The sequence below is a fragment of the Bacillus rossius genome, chromosome 1 (assembly GCF_032445375.1).
Source record: "Bacillus rossius redtenbacheri isolate Brsri chromosome 1, Brsri_v3, whole genome shotgun sequence".
Classification (NCBI taxonomy): domain Eukaryota; kingdom Metazoa; phylum Arthropoda; class Insecta; order Phasmatodea; family Bacillidae; genus Bacillus; species Bacillus rossius.
In genome coordinates, this window is record NC_086330.1 from 190788882 (window position 1) to 190810728 (window position 21847).

General features: G+C 34.6%; 1 protein-coding gene across 10 annotated transcripts in view; it reads left to right on the forward strand.

The window, feature by feature from the left end:
* The first annotated feature begins 509 nt into the window (after positions 1–509).
* LOC134527168 (serum response factor-binding protein 1-like) overlaps positions 510–21847 on the forward strand; it is a 127790-nt gene continuing 106452 nt past the window's right edge. For 5 of the 10 annotated variants that reach the window (XR_010074111.1, XR_010074113.1, XM_063359564.1 and 2 more), the window contains exons 1-3: positions 520–633; positions 7427–7593; positions 11114–11251. Coding sequence is in view for 5 of the 10 variants with exons in the window: in XM_063359564.1 (XP_063215634.1) it covers positions 11189–11251 (63 nt within the window). In the remaining 5 variants the exon portion in view is untranslated. Of the gene's footprint in view, positions 634–7426; positions 7594–11113; positions 11252–21847 lie in introns of all 10 variants that reach the window. The other 5 variants (XM_063359568.1, XM_063359569.1, XM_063359565.1 and 2 more) reach the window with 4 other exon arrangements.

A 21847-nucleotide genomic window follows, 5' to 3' on the forward strand; every position in this document is an offset into this window, starting at 1 on the left:
CCTGAGGATTTAGCCGGAGGTCATAATATCGGCCCTAAATCCATTGTTGAGCAACATTGCGATGATATGTACAGACAAATACTATCGCGCGAAACAGTTCAATAGTAAACCTTTATGCAGAAAGTTACTGAAACTGTGAATAGTATAGGTAACTAGCAATATTATTTGGGTCTGTGAATATTTTTTGTCGGGTAGTTGTTGCAATGTTTTAAACTGCAATAAGTAATTTTCATTGTATTGGTCACATCAACAAGAAAAAATTGGTGAGTAGAATTTGTAATTTATTATTATGATGCTTATTTTATTATATATTTTATATGTAAATGTAAAAGTATAGACACATTTTTTTAAATGTAAACATCGAACTAATTTCCGCGCTACTTTGTTTTTTATGTTAAAATTTACAAATTTTAAAGATAACTGCCATATAACAGCGTAAATCTACAGCGTAAACCCCTGCCATCTTGCGGAGTTTTTGGAACTACAGTTGTATCGACACTTTTCATGCGAAAACCGCAGTGATGCGAAGGCCACCCCAATCTCATAGGCAACGGTTCTGCTTTATTACTTGGTGCGGTTTTGACATGATTAATTATGGATTTGACTATGAATAAAAAAATATTAAATCAACAGGTAAGCAGTTTATTGTTTGAAATTTAATTTTATATTGATCACCGTAATAAAGCAATTTCTTACTATATAAAAAAATAAGGAATTGAATTTTAGAGTTCTTGTGTCTTATAAGAGAGGTTATGTGTTTTAAAGTTATCTCTTAAATATAATTTTATTGTATTTGGGCATCGAGCTGGTTTACCGTGAATTAAAACTTTTTGATTCGCCTTAAAACTGCCGCATTTTTATAAGCTGCACCACTTTTCCTTTTTTAAGCATGTTCTACTCTCTTACTTATCTCTCCAAGTAAGAGTTTCTCCAAACTAATTTAAAGACTCCACCCATTGTACACTTTCTTTAAATCTCTCCCTTCTCTATCCAGTTTGCCAGCCACCTCATCCTTACGATCCCATGGTCACCTATACCACCTCGTCTGCAGTATGCCATAAGTTACCTACTCAAGTTTTACATCCATCACAGCATCATACATGTCACCCATCATGCTACATTTTCTCCAACTTGCGCACCTGGGCCACCAGGTATGGGTCCCAGACTACAGGTGCATATGACAAAAGCCTGATGAATGAGGTGTACATTAGCTGTCTGCTCCTGCCCAAACCCTTCAACTGTAATTGCTGAACAGTGGCTTTTCCCTAGAAAAAATGCTGGAAATTGTATTTTCAGTACTAGTTAGTAATGTTTGTTGATATTCCTGCAAACTAGCATTTCTCTATTTCCACTAGATTCTGCTAGTCATTCCATGTGAAATCAACCAATAAAAAAATTAATTTGGACCTTACCCCTTTAGATTTGAATGATTTTTGGTACACATGTTGTAGCCATGGGGCAGTTATTAATACAAAATTTTAAATTTTTTGGACTAATAGTTTTTGAGTAATAGCCATTAAAAAAAAACCATATTTTTTGCAATATTTGGATAGAGTAAAAAATATATAACTTCAAAACTATTAGGTCTAGAGAGCTCAAACGTGTTTTATTCTCTTCCGTATTTAATGGGCTTTAACCTGATATATAACAAGGCTGTCATCCTTCAACTTCCATTTTTTTTCAAAACAATTAAAAAAATATATTTGAAAATCTCAAAAACACCCCGGTAAATATGTAGAGTAACGGTATTTGCGAAAAATATGCTAAAAATCCAAAAATACTTTTATTATATGCTCTTTCACTTCCTCTTGGAGATAAGAAATTCCAAATACTTTAGGAGATATCGAATTTTTTAATTTTGCAATACAAGACCTGTGCAACAATTCGACCGCCGTACATTATTGTTATTTTGCCGTTTGTTCGTGAATGCGTAATTAATAAAATGGTCTATTAGCTCAGGTCAGTTAAGTACATTATTAATACTTTCAAACTAAGCCGACATTAAAAATAATGTGAATTAATTTTAATGGCTGTATAGTTTTAAAATATTTATAATGTAACTGACCTGACGACCAAACAAACCGGTGACAAAGGATGAACAGTAGGAACTAAAATGGTTGATTAGGTCAGGTCAGTTACATTAAAAATACTTTCAAACTAAGCGGACATTAAAAATAATGCGAATTCATTTCAATGGTTGTTTATTTTGAAGTATTTATAATGTAACTGACCCGACCAAACAATCCGGGACAAAGGATGAACAGTAGGAACTCACGTAATTTTTTTTTTTACCTAATACTTGCGCTACAAATCCAAATAACAAAAATAAAACATTAAAATTTGAAACGTTAAAAAATCACCTAAGTTAGAGGCGGGTACAATTCCTTTGCCATTAGTAGAAAATTATGTAGTCGTTCACCTACATCGCGAAAAATAAAAAAAAATTCATACAAGTTACAAGAAACAATGGTGGCAACATGAATGCACAGGTATTGTGATGAAAATTTAAAAATTCGATATCTCATAAAGTATTTGGAATTTCTTATCTCCGCCGGGTTTAATGAAAAGAGGAAGTTAGAGTATACAATAAAAGTATTCTCGGACTTTTTAATTTTTTTTTAACAAATATTGCCGAACTATGAAAATTAAAAAATTCAATATCTCCTAAAGTATTTGGAATTTATTATCTCCGCCGGTTGTTTTGGAAAGAGGAATGAAAGAGCATATAATAAAAGTATTTTCTGATTTTTAACTTTTTTTTCGCATATACTGCTACTCTACATATTTACCAACACCCCTTTTAATTTTTTTCGAAAAATATATGTTTTTTGTATACTAATAGGCTACCTCTATACCAAGTTTCATAATGGACCATCAATGGACTCATCTAAAAAAAAATAGTCGGGTCAATCCATATCAAGTGTTCCAGGACTGGTTGCTTGACTATTTTCATAAAATTTTAAAAAAATTACTGTTGTTTCCCATACATTCAAGTAGTTGGAAACAAGTGATAATAAATTTTTTAATTGAACCTTTTGCGAATGGCGGCCATTTTGGTAATGTGGAAAGGAGCAGTTTTGGCAATTGCAGACGTTTGCAAAAATGTAATATTTCAACAATGGTTTGACATAGGCATTTCAAACAAAAACCACTCTTTACTTTTATCTGTTCATAGACAGCATAATATTTCATCTAACTTGTGAAATTAACTCCTGAAGTTTAGTGTCTTGAGCACACAAAACACACTTTTTAAGGTAAATTTTTTCATGGAAGGAATAATATATGATGAATGATTTTTTTATTTCAAGTAGTCATGATACTAAACTGTATGTGTGAAAATTTTGGTAAATATGTATTGTACGGATTAGCGCCAAAGAAAATTGTACAAATATGAAATAACTTTCATTATATGCTATCTTACGTCCTCTTTTCAGAACCGCCTGCGGAGATAAAAATTTCCAATTACTTTTGGAGATATCGAATTTTTTAATATTCATTTTTTGGCAATTTTTTTAAAAAAATTTTTAAAAATCCGAAAATACCTTTATTCTGTGCTCTTTAACGTCCTCTTTTCATTAAACCCGGCGGAGATCAGAAATTCCAAATACTTTAGGAGATATGGAATTTTTTAATTTTTATGTTGTGCACTGATGCGTCGTTCAGCGGGAAGCCTACGATTCACACATCTTTCTGGACATACCCGAAGACTCACGTTGGCAAGCCTTCTTTTCTTAAAATTAGCAAGAAGTAATTAAAAATACTTTAAAACATTGTAGATGGTTGGTTATATTAGGTAAGTATAGCTACATTAAAAAAAACTGTAAAATCATTTTATGATTGCTCAGCAAATAACATTTTAATATGTAGCTATCCAGCGCTAGGAAACCGTTTACATGATTTCACAGTATTTTTAATGTAGCTATCCTAACCAAATCAACCATCCACAATGTTTTGAAGTATTTATAATGTAGCTAACATAACCTAATTGACCATTAGTTTTCATGAGTTGCATATTTATTTACAATAAAAAAAAAAACCGAAGATGCACGATCGGGCGTTTTCCTCTCGTCTGTTGAAAGAAGGCTTGCCAACGTGAGTATTCGGGTATGTCCAGAAGGATGAGTGAATCGTAGGCTTCCCGCGTTCACCATTGTTGCTTGTTTACAAGTATTATTATTTTGTTTTTCGCGACGTAGTTGAACGACTACAACACGTAAAAAGAAAATTACGTGAGTTCCTACTGTTCATCCTTTTTCCTGGTTTGTTAGGTCAGGTCAGCTACATTATAAATACTTTAAAACTAAACAACCATTAAAATTATTTTTTATTATTTTTAATGTCCGTTCAGTTTCAAAGTATTTATACTGTAGCTGACCTGACCTAATCTACCTTTGTCCCGTTTTGTTAGGTCAGGTCAGTTACATTATAAATACTTAAAACTATACAAGTAAAATTAATTGATATTATTTTTAATTTCCGTTTATTTTGAAGTATTTATCATGTAACCAACCTTACCTAATAGAAAATTTCTGTTATTTAGGCATTCACGCACACACAGCAAAATATAAAATGGCGTCTGTTTAATGATTACATAGGGCTTGTATTGCAAAATAAGAACGGCGATATCTCCAAAAGTAATTGGAATTTTTAATCTCCGCAGGCGGTTCTGAAAAGAGGACGTAAAAGAGCATATAATGAAAGTTATTTCATATTTGTACGGTTTTTTTTGGCGCTAATCCGTACAATACATATTTACCAAAATTTTGAACATTGATATTTGCCTCAATTTATAAAAATTTTCAAAAATTGAAATTTTTAAAATTTTGAAATGTTTGAGGTTTAATATCTCTGGTGGGACAAGTGATAAAAATGTAATTTTTATACAGCAAGTGCCCCTTTATGATAGTAAACTACAGTATAAATTTCAACTTTGATATTTGAGTCTGAACAAAGTTGCAGAATTTTAAATATCTAGTTAAAATGGCTTTGTTATTTTGTTGGAATTTACAGTACTAAGTCCATAGATGAATGGATATATGTGTAAATGATAGGTGACATCGTGTTTGTGCAGTAGTATTAAAAAGTAACACAGAGTACTAAGGTAAGTTGCTATGTGGCAAGCCATGAGTTTGGTATGTATCATATCTCCGAGTTTGGCCATGTTGTTTATATTTTGTTACACAATAAAACAAAGCATTAGGGCAGTAAATGCAGTTAATATTGTAGTCAACCAACAATCAAAAGTATCTTATTGGGGTTAAAAAGTTGTGAATTGAGAAGTATTTTGTATCAAGAATTTAGATTGTGATCTCAGAAGAATCCTATCATTCATGTTCAGACAGTCAACTTGTTAGATATAAATTCTTCCTTAATTATTTTGATTAACAGTTACATAATTCTGTCAAAAATGGAGCAATGTTCCATTGGGAGTTTTTGTAATGAATGGTGTCACAAAAGTTGTTATGGACAATTTTCCCAAACCATCAAAGATCTTCACGGTTATGATGTAGAAAAACAAAGATTGATCAAGTCAAGTGTGTGCCGTAGTATTTCAACAGTTTGTGAGTACCATGAAAAAAAGTTCCTATACAAATACCATCATATTTTTGGCAAATCTTGTAGTGACCCATTTCAAAAACATAAGAAATCAGTTATGAAAGGTTTGAGAGAAATACAGATTGAACACATGGACATGCCTAAAAATGCAATTGTTATTCAAAAATATTTGTTTTGAAGGAAACAAAGCATGTGGATGCAGAGTTCTCACAGTATGATTTCAATGACCCTGCAAACATATTAGACCAGGTAGATTCTGCATGTTCCGCCTTAGGCCTATCCAGGGCCGGAACTAAGGGGGGGGGGGGGGGCATGGGGGCATGTGCCCCGGGCGGCAAATATCAGGGGGCGGCAAAATATGAAAAGTGGTTTACTAAACAAAATGAAACTAGTCATTAAAAAAAGTTTTGAAACTGTAGATATCACAACCAATAAGTTAGCCAAGAAATTAAGAAATTCTATTTAACTTGATTATGCATAATTTGTAAATATATTCGTACTTCAAATGCGTTACTTCACTCTAAGAAACAAGTTTTACCATAATCCGTGGTCTGGAGTGAGTAAAACCACTGCGATGAGAGCTGGCATCTCAAGGACCCGTTTCGCGGGTGATCACTTGACGAGAGCGTCGAGTAGTGGAGGGGGTTAGTAACTTAATTGCTTCCTGGCTGATAACACCGATCGCGCTGGGCTGTCTGGCAATCCTAGTTACACGAACCACGAACCATCGGATTTAAATCGTGTATTAAATCTAGCTCGCCACTGCGGGAACAAGTTCGAGAGATAGTCTACAATACAATAATGCAAAACATTTCAGCAAACCAAAAAGTTGTTAAAATTGTATACAGCAAGTGCTGCAACAGGTGTCTCAATTTTAACTGTAAAACAAATTCTAGCAGATGGTAAGGCAAAGAGCTAAACAAGATTTACCTTTTCGACACCAATGGGTACGAAAACAGAGCACATGAAAATAATCGAAGTAGATGATTTCACGGTGCTGTGTAGAGAAAAATTCATGAGTTTTATACTGTAAGAAAATTCGTTCCGAAATTAAAGAAGTTGAAAAATGCTTTGCAAGAAGACAGTGTTTTTACTGTAGCAGGGAATACTTGTGAAACGTTTTGAAGAATTTAGGATACCCCTGTAGTTCTGTTTCTGTATTTCATTTTTAAACTGTATTTTTATAAGAAGGATAACAGCTAAAACGTGTGTTTTCGGTATAGTTTTTAGACATGAAACGTCCGGTAAATATTGCATTCCAGATTATCTACATGTAGCCGCCCTTTAATGTAACGGTTTCCGCTTAATTTTCATAATTATCCTGTGTACGATGAGAAGTCTGCGTGCCAGTTCAGAGCCTTGCTCTTAGAGACGATACCGCGTTAGTAACACCAGTGAGAGTCTTGCTTATCATCTCGCCTCACTAACACAAATACGCCCTGACGAGCTATTCTGTGGACAAATGAATGTTGAAAAAAATTAAAAAATACTGGGACGTCATTAAGTGGCTGAGAGTGTGGTGAAATAAAATGCATTAGTTACGCCGTTGGTTCTCGTGTACTCGCACGACAGTATGGTTTACCACCCCTCCTTTCCCGGCGCTGTGGGGGAAGGCTGTTGATGTGCAGAGGGACGTCGGAGCAGGCTCTTTTGTTTGTTGTCACATTTTAGCAGCTTTTTGGGCTGTCTGCTCCTGCTGCCACTAAATAGACATAGTAATTCGCCGAGTGCTACAATTATGTTGTTTGTGTGTGTGCCTGCGAGTGTGACGTTAAGTTGTTTCAGTATTTACCATTTATAGGTGTTAGGAAAATATATATTTATTTTGAGTCATTTGTCCATTATAAGCTGGGTTACGGTTTTTTATTAGTCTCTAAATTATGGACGGCAGAAAACGGCTGAGTGGAGCCGAGTACAGGAAAGCTGCCAAAGAGAAAAGGAAAAAAGAAAGCGATGTGCTGTCGGCGACACCGAAATTAGAATCCTTTTTTAGAAAAACTAACATCAGTGAAGATGAACAATCAAGAGAAATATCAGGTAAGCTAATACTGATACTGTGCCGGAAATTAGGTATTTCGGCACTTTTTTTAAAATTTTTATTATAATTTAAAATTATTTCTGGAAATTTTATTTTCTATATAATTTGGTTACAATTGGGTGATTTACACTTTGTTAGGCTTGTGTACTCTACGAATTTAAACTTGTGCCAGTAGCCTGAGGCACCTTTTCTCAGGGATCAATCTGATCTTTTGCTAGTCTAATGAAGACGTCGTTGGCAGCCCGTTTGACATTTCTCCAGCTTGCAGTCACGTCCGGGGCCTGTAACATTATTTCCCTGCATGACTAAAACTGCATACAGCAGCCTGGACGAGTTGTTACCATATCTCAGAGAAGAGCTTACCATAGCTTTTACCGTCACGCATACGTCTTAGGTTCTCTCCTCGAAAGTCACGTTAGGATGCTCGTTCCCAGCCTTGTTCCACACCCACCCCTCCCAGCTCCCTCCGGTTCTCAGAATTTAGCCCAGGATCATTGCCCTGACGTGAACCCCGCCAGGGAGCGGCCGACTTCAAGGACGATTTGCCATAGAAAAAATATGTGCAACGATGGACCACACACACGACATCTAGCGGCCGAAATAGTAAGTTCTTCTCTTGTCGTCAGCTCGTGGAGCTGACGCCCGCGACATCTGGTGGCGACTTGACGAACCTCCCAGCTACCTTCCCCTGTGGGCCGCCAGAACGCAGCACCGACTGCGCCATTAGCCCCAGGCTATAGCAGACGTCTTGGGCGAGTCGATTCTTTTTTATTTCAGACACCCCTCAACAGGTAGCGCTAAAATCGGCCAGTGCTACCAACTGTGATATATCGAAGTCAGTTTTTTTATGATGCCCACTCAGGGAACTTCGGAACCTTTTGGTCCGGACACCCCAGTCTCCCCCTCCACTTTTGATTGAACATTTACTTTTAATTACGAGACGCGGCTCCTCTGCGGACACTTTGTGTCGCGATTCCAGATGGACTGTTTGAGATTATCGGCTGATCAACAAAACACACTAGGGGAACGTGGGGACGTTTGGGACACAGGGACGTTTGGGACACCATGTTTTGTCAGTGAAATGTTGGTAGAACTACATTGAATTTTTTTGTGTAAACAGCTGTTTCCCTCCAATTGTTGTAGGTGTGTTCTTGAACAAATTCAGATAGTGATGTCTTCTTAATAAATTAAAAACTGTTTTTTTACCTAAAATCTGTATGATTCAACATTGAAATTATGACTATATTTCTGTCAACATTGAACTAGAGCTAAGTGTGACAGTTTTATACAAAAGTACTACTTTTAAGGATTATTTGGAAAAAATAACCTTAAGTAAAAAGTTATAGGTTATGAGCCTCTGGCTATGTTTGTTTTTTATTGCACCATGGGGACGTTTGGGAGGCCTAATATAGGGAGGTTTGGGACATAACTTCAGATTTAAATTATTTGTTTTAAATAACATGTAAAGTGTGCAAAAACTAAGTATAACTTAACTTAAATAGCCAAATATTTCAATAGGTCCTACCTAAAGATTAATTAACTGTAGGCCTAGGCCGAAGCTTTGTAACAATTTGTTCAGTTTTAATTTAATGACTAGACATAGTAATGGGAACTAATTAAGTTAAGTTTAAGTAAACAATTTGCCATTATGTAAGTAATTGCAAACTTATAGGTGAACTCTGAATTATTGGTTGCAATTTGTAAATTTTTTTCAGTAGACCCTAATCATTACGCCTAAGAATACTTATATGGATTTGTTATAATGAATTTTAGAAATCCTACTGCAAACAGTTTTTTTGCAAATCTAGACATACCCTCAGCATTTGTATAGGCCTAACATCTGAAGCTAACCTAAATTTAGAATCTTATTTCAGGTTTTCCCACAAGATGCCTTTGACTTGCAAGAAAAAAACTGAGAGGGTAGTCCCAAACATAGGCTTAAGTCAAAATTGTATAAAAGATCAACATTTGAAGAACACATTTAAAAATACTATAGAAAAACAATCTGTGTTCTTTAGTCAGTCACTTTTAATTAATTAATATATCTTATTACCTGTGCTTATAAGTATTTGTGTCTGTCCCAAACGTCCCCAACCCATGTCCCAAACGTCCCCATAGCAGGGAGGTTTGGGACAATTTACATACTCAAAGATTTTATTTATTTATAGCCAGCAAGATACTTCAAATTTATGTTTAATGGGATCTTTGTGTAGCCAAAGTATCACGCTTGTTTTTTTTTGCGGCAGAAATCAAAGGTAGATGTAAAAAAAATTCTAAAAATATAAATTTAAATAACGTCCCAAACGTCCCCACGTTCCCCTACAAGACTTCCATCCGGCCGCAACCGACAATGTAGTCGATTAGACAAGGGATGCGATCCCTGTAAATTTCTTTAAGTAGTTTATTCCATCTGTACAGTACAAAGAATAGTAGTTATTTTATTTTAAATAATTTCTTTTGAAATAATGGAAATATCCGCACCTGCCGCGTATTCGCGAGCTCCAGATTCGGATTGACGATGCATCAGAAACTAGAAGCCAACTTCTCTGTCTGGTGAGTTACTATCAGCGACATTCCCCAATCTCCCCTTATCTTTTGCGGGCATTTTCTGCCCAGTTTGCTAACTGTCTGTGTACTAGTTCTGATCAGGTTTGATTCGGACTGTTCACAGACAGGGTCCAAGAGCCGGATGCCGAATTGGCCTTTTCACACTCTTCCTCAACAACAAACAGGCGCCCTGGCATCATGTTGACTACTGATCTCCGAGAAGCGAAGCACCGACCTCCGGTGCTACCGTATTTGTAAACCTTTTCTTTTTTGGAACATTCTTTAAATTACGACATTTGAAGAAACTAATCATATAAGCATCTGTTTTGGACTTTAAGAATATAAACTGGGATGTTGAGAACATATATTTTTTTTTGGTTTATGTATTTTATGAAACCTTTTATAATCTAATTTAGGGCCTGCCCATATTTTTTTAATGAATCTGAGAGCTCTTTAATAATGTAATTGAAATTGCATGTTAATACCTTTTATATCTGTTATAAGTTTTCCTGAAATAAATGTAGCGTAATTATATTCAGACAGAATCACATCTTATTTCTGTTCATTTCTCATATCCTTGTGAAACTTAGATCCACAGCACACTACTTGTCTCAATTATAGTATAGAGTCACAAAAACTTAAAACCTAGCTTAGATCTTTAATTATATAAAATAGACAATTATCTTTTCGTTTCGTTTTTCTGTTCTGAAACCGGCCATTGTTTTATAAAATAAGTCTAACAATGTAAAAATCACCTAATAAATGTTTGAAAATTATATTTAGCCTATCAAAATGAAAAAAAAAGTGTAAGCGTACAAAAGTGATATTTTATAAAATATGCAAACAAAAAAATATAATTTGTATCGTCCTATATATAGGTCAAGGTGACTCAAAGGGTTCAAATTAATGTTTGAATAGGCCTATTAAAATGTATTAGTGAACATTTTTAATTGCATCTTTTAATATTTACAGATGTCACTGAAGTTGGAGAGGAAGAAAACCAGCATGACACACTTCACAAGAAAATGAGTGCTACTGGTGTAGTGAATGAGGATGAATTTGTACCTCTTCCAGGAACTTCAACTGGTCTTCAAGAAACATCCAAAATATGTGAGTTTTCCTTTGACTTAAGAGATCCTGGTTCATGACCACAGAATTTTTCTGATTCAGAAAGGTGCTATATAACAAGAATGAGGTGTGAAAATCAAATTGAACCTAATATAAGTAATAGCAGCAGAGATGGCCGCAACTTAATCAAAGATTGGTTTTTTAAGGTTCTTAAAAATGGAACAAAAGTAAAGAGATCATGGCTAGGTTATAGTGAAAGCAAAAATGCTTTATACTTTGTACCGTGCAGGTTTTCACACTTAGTATCTGGTTCTGAGTATAAAATGTCTTCCTTGGCCAAAGAAATGGGATTCGTCAATTGGAAAAAACTTGATGAAAAATTGCCTGAACATGAAAATTCATCCAATCACAAACTATGTTTTTGCTCGTGGAAAAATTTGGAGTCTTGTTTAGGAAAAGGAGGTATTTATGCAAAGCTTCAGAATCAGATTCAACAGAGCAATCCCACTGGAAGGCAGTATTGCATTGCATTGTTGATGCTGTTCTATTCTTAGCAAAACAAGGGAGTCCATTCCGAAGCACTAAAGAAGTTTGTGACTTTAGTGACCCAGCCAGTGGAAAGTTCTTGAATACAATTGAACTAATATCACATTATAGTGTCCCTCTCCAAAAGCATATTGAGCGGCATAAAAAGGGGCAAATATCATATTTCTCACATGAAATACAAGACGAGTTCCTTGAAATTATTGCTAATAACATAAGGCAAAACATAATTCATTCAAGACATTTTTGATGCCAAATATTTATCCTTGATATTTGACTGCACCCCAGATATCAGCCACAATGAGCAAATGACTCAAGTAGTTCGCTATGTCAAAGTAAACTCATCAGAAGTAGAAGAAAGTTTTATTTATTTTTTTGTAGTTAGTGACAAAACAGGTCAAGGTATCAGCCAAGATATTCTTAAAAAAAAAAAAATATAAAAAGATGGACTTAGCATACAAAACTGTAGAGGGCAATCCTACGACAACGGGGCAAACATGGCAGGGAAGTATAAAGGTGTCCAGTTCAAATTGCTTCAAGAGAACACTCTAGCATATTTTACTCCATGTGCTGCTCACTCCCTCAATTTAGTAGGAGCTAATGCGGCTAGTGCTACTACTGAGGCACAAAACATTTTTGGAACTCTAAATAGGCTAGTACTTATTCTTTCTTTGTGACTTCAACTTCACGTTGGGAAGTTTTAAAGAAACATGTGCCACTAACATTAAAATCTGAGAGCAAGACTAGATGGTCTGCAAGATTAGAAGCGGTCGAAGCTGTCTACAAACATTACAGCAACATTTTACAGGCTCTAGAGGAGCTTAAAAATCATAATCTGTCGACACCTGAAACTAAATGTGAGGCCAGCTCTCTTTTACAAAATATTAAGAAACTGGAATTCATAACTATGTAGTGTTTTTAGCATGCTATTTTGGAAAAGATCAATCATGTCAATGAGTTTTTGCAAAGAGAAGACCTTACAGTAGATATGGCTGCCCGAAACCTTCAGGGTCTTCTACAATTCCTGAAATCTTGTAGAGACTTTACTCCATCTGAAGCTATCACTGAAGCTAAATTCCTAGCAAGCATCAATGAAATATCAAATGAGTTCTTAGAAAAAAGGAAAAGAAAAAAGAAAACTTTACCCGGTGAGTTATGTGAAGATGAAGTTTCTGCATGTGCTGAAGATTTGTATAAAGTTGGAAGTCATTGACAGATTAATTATGGAACTGAGTAACAGGTTTAAGGCTTTGGAGAACATTAAAAATAAGTTTTGATTTTTAAGTGGTGTTCAAATTCATAAAATGGAAGTAGAAGATTTAAAAGTCAAAGCAGCAGAATCAGGAAACACTTACAGTGCTGATCTTAACAAAGAAGAATTCGTATTTGAAATTGAAAGTTTTAAGCACCATACATTAACAGTAGACTATGAATTAAAAGATGCTACAGCATCAACAATGTTGAGCCTTATCTACAAAAATAAACTGGAGGAGGCATATCCTAACATTACTACTGCTCTGAGAATGTTTCTCACCCTTCCAGTTACAATTGCGCCAGGTGAAAGAAGTTTTAGTAAACTTAAACTTATTAAAAGCTATTTGAGAAGCACGATAGGCCAGCAGAGATTAACAAATCTAAGTATTATATCTATTGAACACAAACGAGCTGCTTTTATCAATTTTGATGATATTATTAACACTTTTGCAGCTAATCATGCTCGAAAAATTAAATTTTGAATTGAATTTCTTTGTATGGTTATCAATACAATATTATACTTAATTCAGAATCACATGTTCCTTATGTAATTTTAGTACTTAATAAAGTTATTGGTAAGACATTAATTTTCACTGTTTTATATAGTTTTATAACAGTCTATTTCATTATAATAAAAAATGTAATTGTATTAGTTTTCCAATTAGTGTACTTGATAAATAAAAGTTCTCAATTATGTATAAGTGAATGGTATCATTTCAACCACCCCTTCTAACGAAAAAAGGTATTTTATAATGTTGGTAAGGAGGGGGCCTATCTCCTTTTTCAAAATTACACAAGTAGTGATAAAAGGGAACATGCTATAACATCTAAAATACATAAAGTATCAAAAACATTAAGAAAAAGCCTTGAAACCTGTTTTGATCAATCAATTATGGATGATGCACGAATGGAGAAGCACATACAAGTAGAATATCAAAGATTTAATTGGTAAATTGAAAGAAAAATGTAAGATTGCATCAAAAGAAGAAAAAATTAAAATAATTAGTTTACTTCCCCCTTCTAGGTTTAGAAACAAAATCACAACTGAGTTCAATGTATCTGAACAATTAGTAAGACTTACCAAGGAACTTGTTAAAGAGCAAGGTATCTTACCAGACATGACCAAAAGAAAAGGTTTAGGAATCAGTGAAGACACAATTCATAAAGTCATTGACTTTTACGAAGATGATGACAATATGTAGTCGACTTTGCGCTGGCAAAAAGGAATGTATAAAAGGGCCATTCCATGCACACGGGTGTGACATTTGAATGATATTTTTCAAACAAAAACAATATTTGTATGTATTATATATAACTAAATGTGTTCCAGGCATATATGCACAAACACTGCATTAATGGGCTAATTGTCTGCATTTTCATTTGTTAAAAAAAATTTATACAATTTTTTTTACAAGCATCTGTATTTATGTTACGGGTGTGACATATTTTGGACACCACAATACAAAATTACATGTTTACGTTGAATTCTCTGTGAAATCTGAAAGGACTTTTGTGAAATCTAACCATATGTGGCCAATAAAAGGAACGTAGATAATTATTCCTGTGCCAATTTGTATGAAGATGTTCCTTTCTTTGTACAATAAATTATATTGTGTCGTTACGGGTGTGACATCATATGTTACGGGTGTGACATCTTATGTTATGGGTGTGAGACTGTACATCAACATGACTGTCACTTTTGTAGACAGATTTGATTTACACTGAATCACTTATGTCATACCAACTTCTTATATTAAACATTGTAAATAATACTATGTAACAAATTTACAACAATTTTTAATGCAAAACACTTCTAGCCTATTTTAGTATGGTGTAAAATGTGTACAAGAAAAAGTCAAACTCTAACTTTATACAGGATTTTAAGAAACTACATTATCTCACACTAGTATAGGCTAAGTCTTAAACAATTTTTTTTAAATTTCACTCCAGATTTACATCTTACAAACATGTTACGGTTCAATGATGTCAATATCCTTTTGAAATTCATAGTACACTCTGTTACCGACTACCTTCATTACTGGTTCTGGAAGATACTTCAAAATTTGTTTGATGAAAACAAAACACTTGTCTTTTTCATTAATTTTGAATATTCTTTTATTGTCTTTATCATGAAGTTTTAAAATCAGTACCTCAACTTCCTCACCATCAGGCTCACTTTGGCACATCCCTACAAATTTGTATGTTCTCTTCTTTCCCTCATATTCTACTAAAACACATTGTCCTGGTTTGAGATGATTTGTTGAAACTGAAAGGATGGGTTCATCATCACTGAAATCACTTGATTCCGTTTCTGCATAAATGTCATTGTATGATACTTTTTCCTTCGTCATGCTGCATTTCTCTAACGTGGAGAAAGAAGTGCGGCCCACTAAGAGACAGAACTTGTTGTTCGATGGTTTAAACAATGTTTTGACTGAAGTCCAGGTACGGCCTGTGCATTTTCCACCGGTCCATTAGCATCCCTTTGAATTTGTGAATTTCTTCCATGTTTACAAAAATGCATTTTATTCCTGAAATGATTTTTGAAGCACAATTGAAAAACTCTTTCGCATTAATAACCATCCTACGGCGGGACTTCACCTCATTCCACACTTTATGTTTGACCATTCCTCCTACACCATCCACTGCCCCTTTGCCATGAGAAGTGGCAAAAAAATGCCACTCCCCAATGAGCCCAAAATCATCTAAGAAGAAACATAAATTAAATAAATTGTATCTGTTTTTGAATTGGCTGGCACAACCATCTGAGAATACTTTTACAGTTTTTAGATCCTTGAATTCTTCTGTGACACAATTTATCACTTTCTTTAGAAAAACATACACAGAAATCTTATTGTGTGATAGTTCATCACTAATTACAGCAAATGATCACACTTTTCCATCACTTAGCCAAGCACAACATGTAAAAATAGTGATTTGATGGTGGCTCCAATGAGCGCTCTGAATTTCATCTTGATAGGCTGCACCATAGTTCTCTGCAAAATCTACTTGCATGATCACTGTATCTTCAGAAATATTATTCTTTTGTTCCTCAAAGTATTTGGACTGACTCTTATTTACAAAAAAATGGTACTTGAAAGCAGTAACCTGCTTCTGAATAAGATTCAGTACATCCTCAACTGTACCTTCCCTTTCAATTATTTTAGGATAGCCATCAACATCACACCACTGTTTAAACATTACAGTTTCAGCTACATCTGTTTCTAGTTGCAAAATATCTTCAACATTATCTTTACAAGCATGGCAATATCCTGTCATACATGTCTCCCTCTCAATGTCACAACAGATTGCTTCAAGAAAATCATGAATATTTTGGGGGAAACAATTTAAGCACTTGAGTGATCCTAAAAGGAAATTTAAGTTAGCATGGTAGCGACAGATGCAGACATTATGAGGTTGTTTTGATGAGGGAAGCACTTGCAGAGGTCTTAATTCATAAAACTTTGACATAGCAAGGTTAGCATCTGGATATTCTTTCATGAAAATTCCATATGCTTCCTTGATTGTGATTATCATATATCGCTTCTGAACAGACACACATTTCCCAGTGGTTGGATTTTTTTACGGTCATGGCATCTTTCTTACCTGGTGACTGCCAACTTACATCATCTCTCAAATAAAATGAAGTACCTAACCTTCTCTTTTGTTTCCTCGGAAATAGCATTATTTGCAGTTCGTTTTTTCACTGATGCTGCTGAAATTGTAAAAGAAGAACATTGCAGTATTTTGTTTAATACTGCGCTTTGTTTTGTTGGGCTGTTTGGAAGTGACTTCTTTACCATCTGAACTGCTTTGCCTAAAGTCTGTGGACATCTATACAAACCTATAGGTGATAAATGTGTTAGGTCTTCCTTTTCTTTTTTCTCTTTCAACTCCTTCCTATGCTTCCTCTGGCGTTCAGAGTCCTTCAAACGTTTTAATTTCAATTGTCTTTTTTTATTAGACCTACACAAGTTATCCATATTTTTCTTTCGTCTTGTTTTATCTCGCTCTTGTTCTTTACTTAGGTGCTCCTTCCATTTATCTGAATCAGCTTTCAATCTCTCTCTCCACTTACGAACACGTTCTTTGCTGTCCTGTACCTTCATCTGTAAAAAGTAATAATAAATATACATGCAAACTTAAAATTCACAGCTACTATACATGGCTAATAAAACAAAACTAATTGTTACCAGTAGTCCTGACACATTCCAAAATGATTTACTCTAAAAAGCATGCTTTATTACCTTAAAAGAAAGTAAAATGTTATATTTGTGTTACGGGTGTGACACTTTTTAATATTAATCTTTACTTAGTTAATCAAAATATAGCCAGTTAAGGGATAGTTACATTAAACATTGTCATATATAACCTTTCATTCACATGATGATAACATGTTCAGTTCTTTATTTAACCAAGCATGTCAACTTTTATCAATTTTTTGTTACGGGTGTGACAGATATGTATACAGTAACTAAATAACCAAATTCATGACAGATTAACTTACCTACAGAATGGATATGTTGATGTTTCTTTACTGCAAGGTTAGCACTGTAAACACTACCTAGTGAATGTTACAAACAACCTTTTTGGAGGGAAGATTTAAGCATGCTAACTTAACATATCTCTACAAAAATGTTCTCAATGTGTACATGGTTTCCTTTAACATTTCAATATTATAACCTAAAAACAAACAACTGTTACTACTGTACCAAAAATGTTAAATACAATACTTAAGTATCCTAAACAAACCACAAAAAGTGCTCTACAATAATTTTTTAATTTTTTGAAGATTTGTCCAGTTTCGCCTGGAATGGCCCAAAAGTCATAATAAATTGCCAAAAAGTTTAAGAAAAAAAAGATTGGTGTTAACAAACTTAAAACGAATTGTTTGTGGCTTTCAAACAGACCCACCCTGAGTGCAAAATTGGAAGGTCAAAATTTTGTGAATTGCGGCCTAGATGGTGCATAATCGCTGGGGCATCTGGGACCCATTCTGTATGTGTCTGCATTTATCATCAAAATGTAAAACTGATGATCGAAGGAGCTCGTCTTTGTGTTGATTATAAAGACTTGTTAGAAATACTTGTGTGTGACAGCAATAATTACATATTCTTGACAAATGGCTGTGAAGAATGTCCTGGGAAAGACACGTTACTAGATTTGCTAAAAGGGTCTGATGAAGATTTATTAGGTGATAATATACAGTACAAACAGTGGGTCATGACAGACAGAGCAGAAATGATAACTGTTGTGAAGTCCCGTGATGAATATTTTGAATGTCTAGCAGAAAATGTGGACAAACTGAAAGTTCATCATTACATTTATAAGGTTCAAGGAAGAGTACTGAAGAAAAAGAAAGAAGCTCTTACTAGTTCAGAATGCATTGTTCTTGCAGACTTTTCTGAAAACTACACCTTCAGGGTGTTGACAAATCTGGAAAACAGGGAAATGTCAGGGAATTTATTTTTTCTGGAAAAGTCAGGGAAATGTCAGGGAATTTTAACCTAGCCTCATAAAAGTCAGGGAAATTCTCAAGGCAATTAATAATTATTTTACTAAAATTTACAATTACTGCTTGCTTGCGCAGCAGTATTTTCTGTTGCGGTTTTTCTAGGACGTTTAACAAAATTAGTTGCGTAGTACCGTACTTTCCGGTAGGGTGTGCTAGTGTGTTCCTTTTGCTCTGTGCCAGAGGCAGTTCCTTGTTATGTTTTGGTAATGGCTGCCGGCCGGATTCGTGTGTGTGGATGTTATTACCCTCCAAAAATTGATAGTTTCAAAACTCTTTCTGCTGCTATTAAAGATTCCCTACTAGAAGCAAAGCTTGCATTCTTCATAACCCTGGCCAATCATGTTGAATCTTTTCTCACTGTATTTCAATCAGATCTACCTTTGGCCCCTTTTTTGCACAGTGCTCTCACACCTGTTTTGAACAACCTAATGACAAGGTTTGTAAAAGAAGAGGTATTTAAAACAGCAAGTAGTCCTAAATCTATAAATGTAAAAGATACTAAGAATCTAACATCATTTGAAAAAATTGATATAGGGTTTGAATGTCGTGCTGCACTAAAGACCTTCAGATTATGGAGTTCCGTTGTGATTGTCGCAATGCATTAGCGAAAATGGTGTCAAAGTTGTTGGAACGTAGTCCTTTAGCTTATCCACTGACAAAAGCAATTACATGCTTTGATCCTTCTGTCGAAGCTGATCCCAAACTTCGAGCACGGCGAATGACTTCTCTGCTTGACATTCTGATGGAAAATCGTTGGTGTTCTGGTTCAACCGCTGACGATGTTCTTACAGATATTCAGAGCGTGTGTTCTCTTCCTTCTGTAACAGCATCTCTTAAGAAGTACACAAGAAGTACAGTGCGATTGGATTCATTTTGGAATAGCATTTTTCAAGAGAATGGTAGTAATCCATCAGTTCTAAGAGTAATGAAGATGATCATGATTCTGTCACATGGAAACTCGAACGTTGAACGGGGTTTTTCTGTAAATGCTGAGTGTTTAATGACGAATCAGGTGACCTCATTGATTGCACGGCGTATCGTCTATGATGCTGTCCTATCCTATGGTGAAGTGAGAGATGTCCCTATCACCAAATCTCTTATTCATGCGGCCAGAAATTCTCGAGCGAAGTATGCAGAGGTGAAAGCTAAAGAGTCCATTGATGCTTGTTCCAAGGAAAAAGAAAGGTGGCAAAAAAGGTATGCTGAAATTGCTGTGAAAGACTTGGAGAAAAAAAAAAGCAAAATTACTGGAAGATGCTGCAAAGGAAGCAAGTCGTTCGGAAGCTGAAATAGACACACTGAGGATTCAGTAATTTTTCTGCATAGTGTTGTGTTATTTCAGTGTGGTCATATGTTTGTGTGTGGATTAGTACAGATGTTGGGATTACATTTAAATGGTATTGTTTATCTATATGCATAATATTTTATTGCTTGAAATACTTAAACTTATTTTGAAAGTTAAAACATTTGTATTGCATAGTAAGTACACTATTGTTTACTTTGCCTTTAGTTTAAGTTTTTCATTATTTGCAAACATGTTACAATGAACTGAAGGTCTGTTCAGTTAAATATATAAGGTTTTTTTGTTTCCGTATAGATACTATTATGCAATTGCATGCACACACACACTCACTCCCACACCAAAATTAAGGAAACAAAATTTAAAAAAAAAATAATCTTACAAATTACAAGAAAGGTCAGGGAAAATCACAAATTTTGATCCGGAAAACAGGGAAAAGTAAGGGAATTTTGTAGAGCTGGTTTTGTAGACACCCTGACCTTTCATCATTCAGGATGAAATCCAAGGATATCATTGGGTAAATGATCAAGCTACAGTACATCCTTTTGTTGCATACTTGAGAGAGGGAGACAAACTTTAAAGCCTTAGCATTTGTGTTTTGAGTGACTGCTTAGATCACAATACAGAAGTAGTTCATGCTTTTCAATCTAAATTAATGAACCACTTAAAGGACATTAACCCTTATCCGGAGACGTGGGGTCTCCGTGACCCCAGCAAAACTTTAACTTGCTGCCATCTATGTTCAGTTCAAGGCTCTTGCTTGTGGTGCCATCTACCTTTCGCTTGGATATCACATAGTCTCCTCCTGCAGTGTCAGATTTGTTTACGCTGTACCAGTGCTAGATATCAGGTTGCAAAGATAACTTGGGGTCGTAGTGGCACCACGTCACCAGATATGTTTCTATCTCAGAAGTGATAAAATGGCTTCTAAACGAACATGTGTGCGTGTGGGCGATCCAGATTATGACGAAACTATTTCTAAGTGGTTGAAATATATTTTTAGTGACTTAAGTGATGAAAGTGTGTGTGGAAAAGCAATGTGTGATGATTACAGAGCAAACATGTGCAAATACTGTATAATCTCAATTTCAAACAATGTTCGACTAATATATTTTATGTAAAAATGCCATTTTCAAAATATATAAGTATGCATGTGCTTTCTAGTTAGCTAGATTATATATTTTGTTGTGGTTGAAGCATTTGTTATGCAAGGAAAATATTTGGGGGGAAAAAAGTAATTTATTTTTGTTGGGAAAATTTATCTGTCGTAGATTTTATTAAATGTCTTATTATTCGTTGAAGTTTTCTAGATTTTGTTTTGTCACTATATCTATATTGAATAGCAAATAAAACTTTTAGGCTACCATCTGCTTATTTTTTTTTTTTAAAAGCAGGTATTACAAATAGGCATTTTTAGATTTATTTGAGCAAGCTCCACTGGAAAAAATTGTATTTTATATTTGGTAAATAATCATTTACTAATTTATTTTTAAATTTAATTAATAAGTATAAAAAATGCATGAAATAATTTTACATGGAACAAAAATAATTTCTAATCAGTTAAATTCTACAAAACATTTTGGGGTCTGAGGAGCACCACGTCACCAGATATGTCAAATATTTTCACGTCTCCGCCTAAGGGTTAAACTTGACATTGAGACAATTATTTACTTCTCTGATGGTAGCAGCAGCCAGTAAAAAAACAAAAAAATATTTGCTAACATATGTACCTAATCATGAAAAAGATTTTGGTGTTAAAGGAGAGTGGCATTTTTTCGCATCATGTCATGGTTAAAATGTCATGTCACCAAGACAAGTTTGCAACGAACTGTACAAGACCATATCCTGAATGTAGACCAAATGTTTTCATTTTGTACTGAATATATCAAAGGTATTAAATATTTTCTTGTAAAAAAAGAAGAAATACAACATACTGAAAAGCTGCAAGAAAGATATCTGCAATGTGAAAGAATTGTTGGGACACGGAGGTTTCACAAATTCCAGGCTGTGTCTGAAAACAAGATTA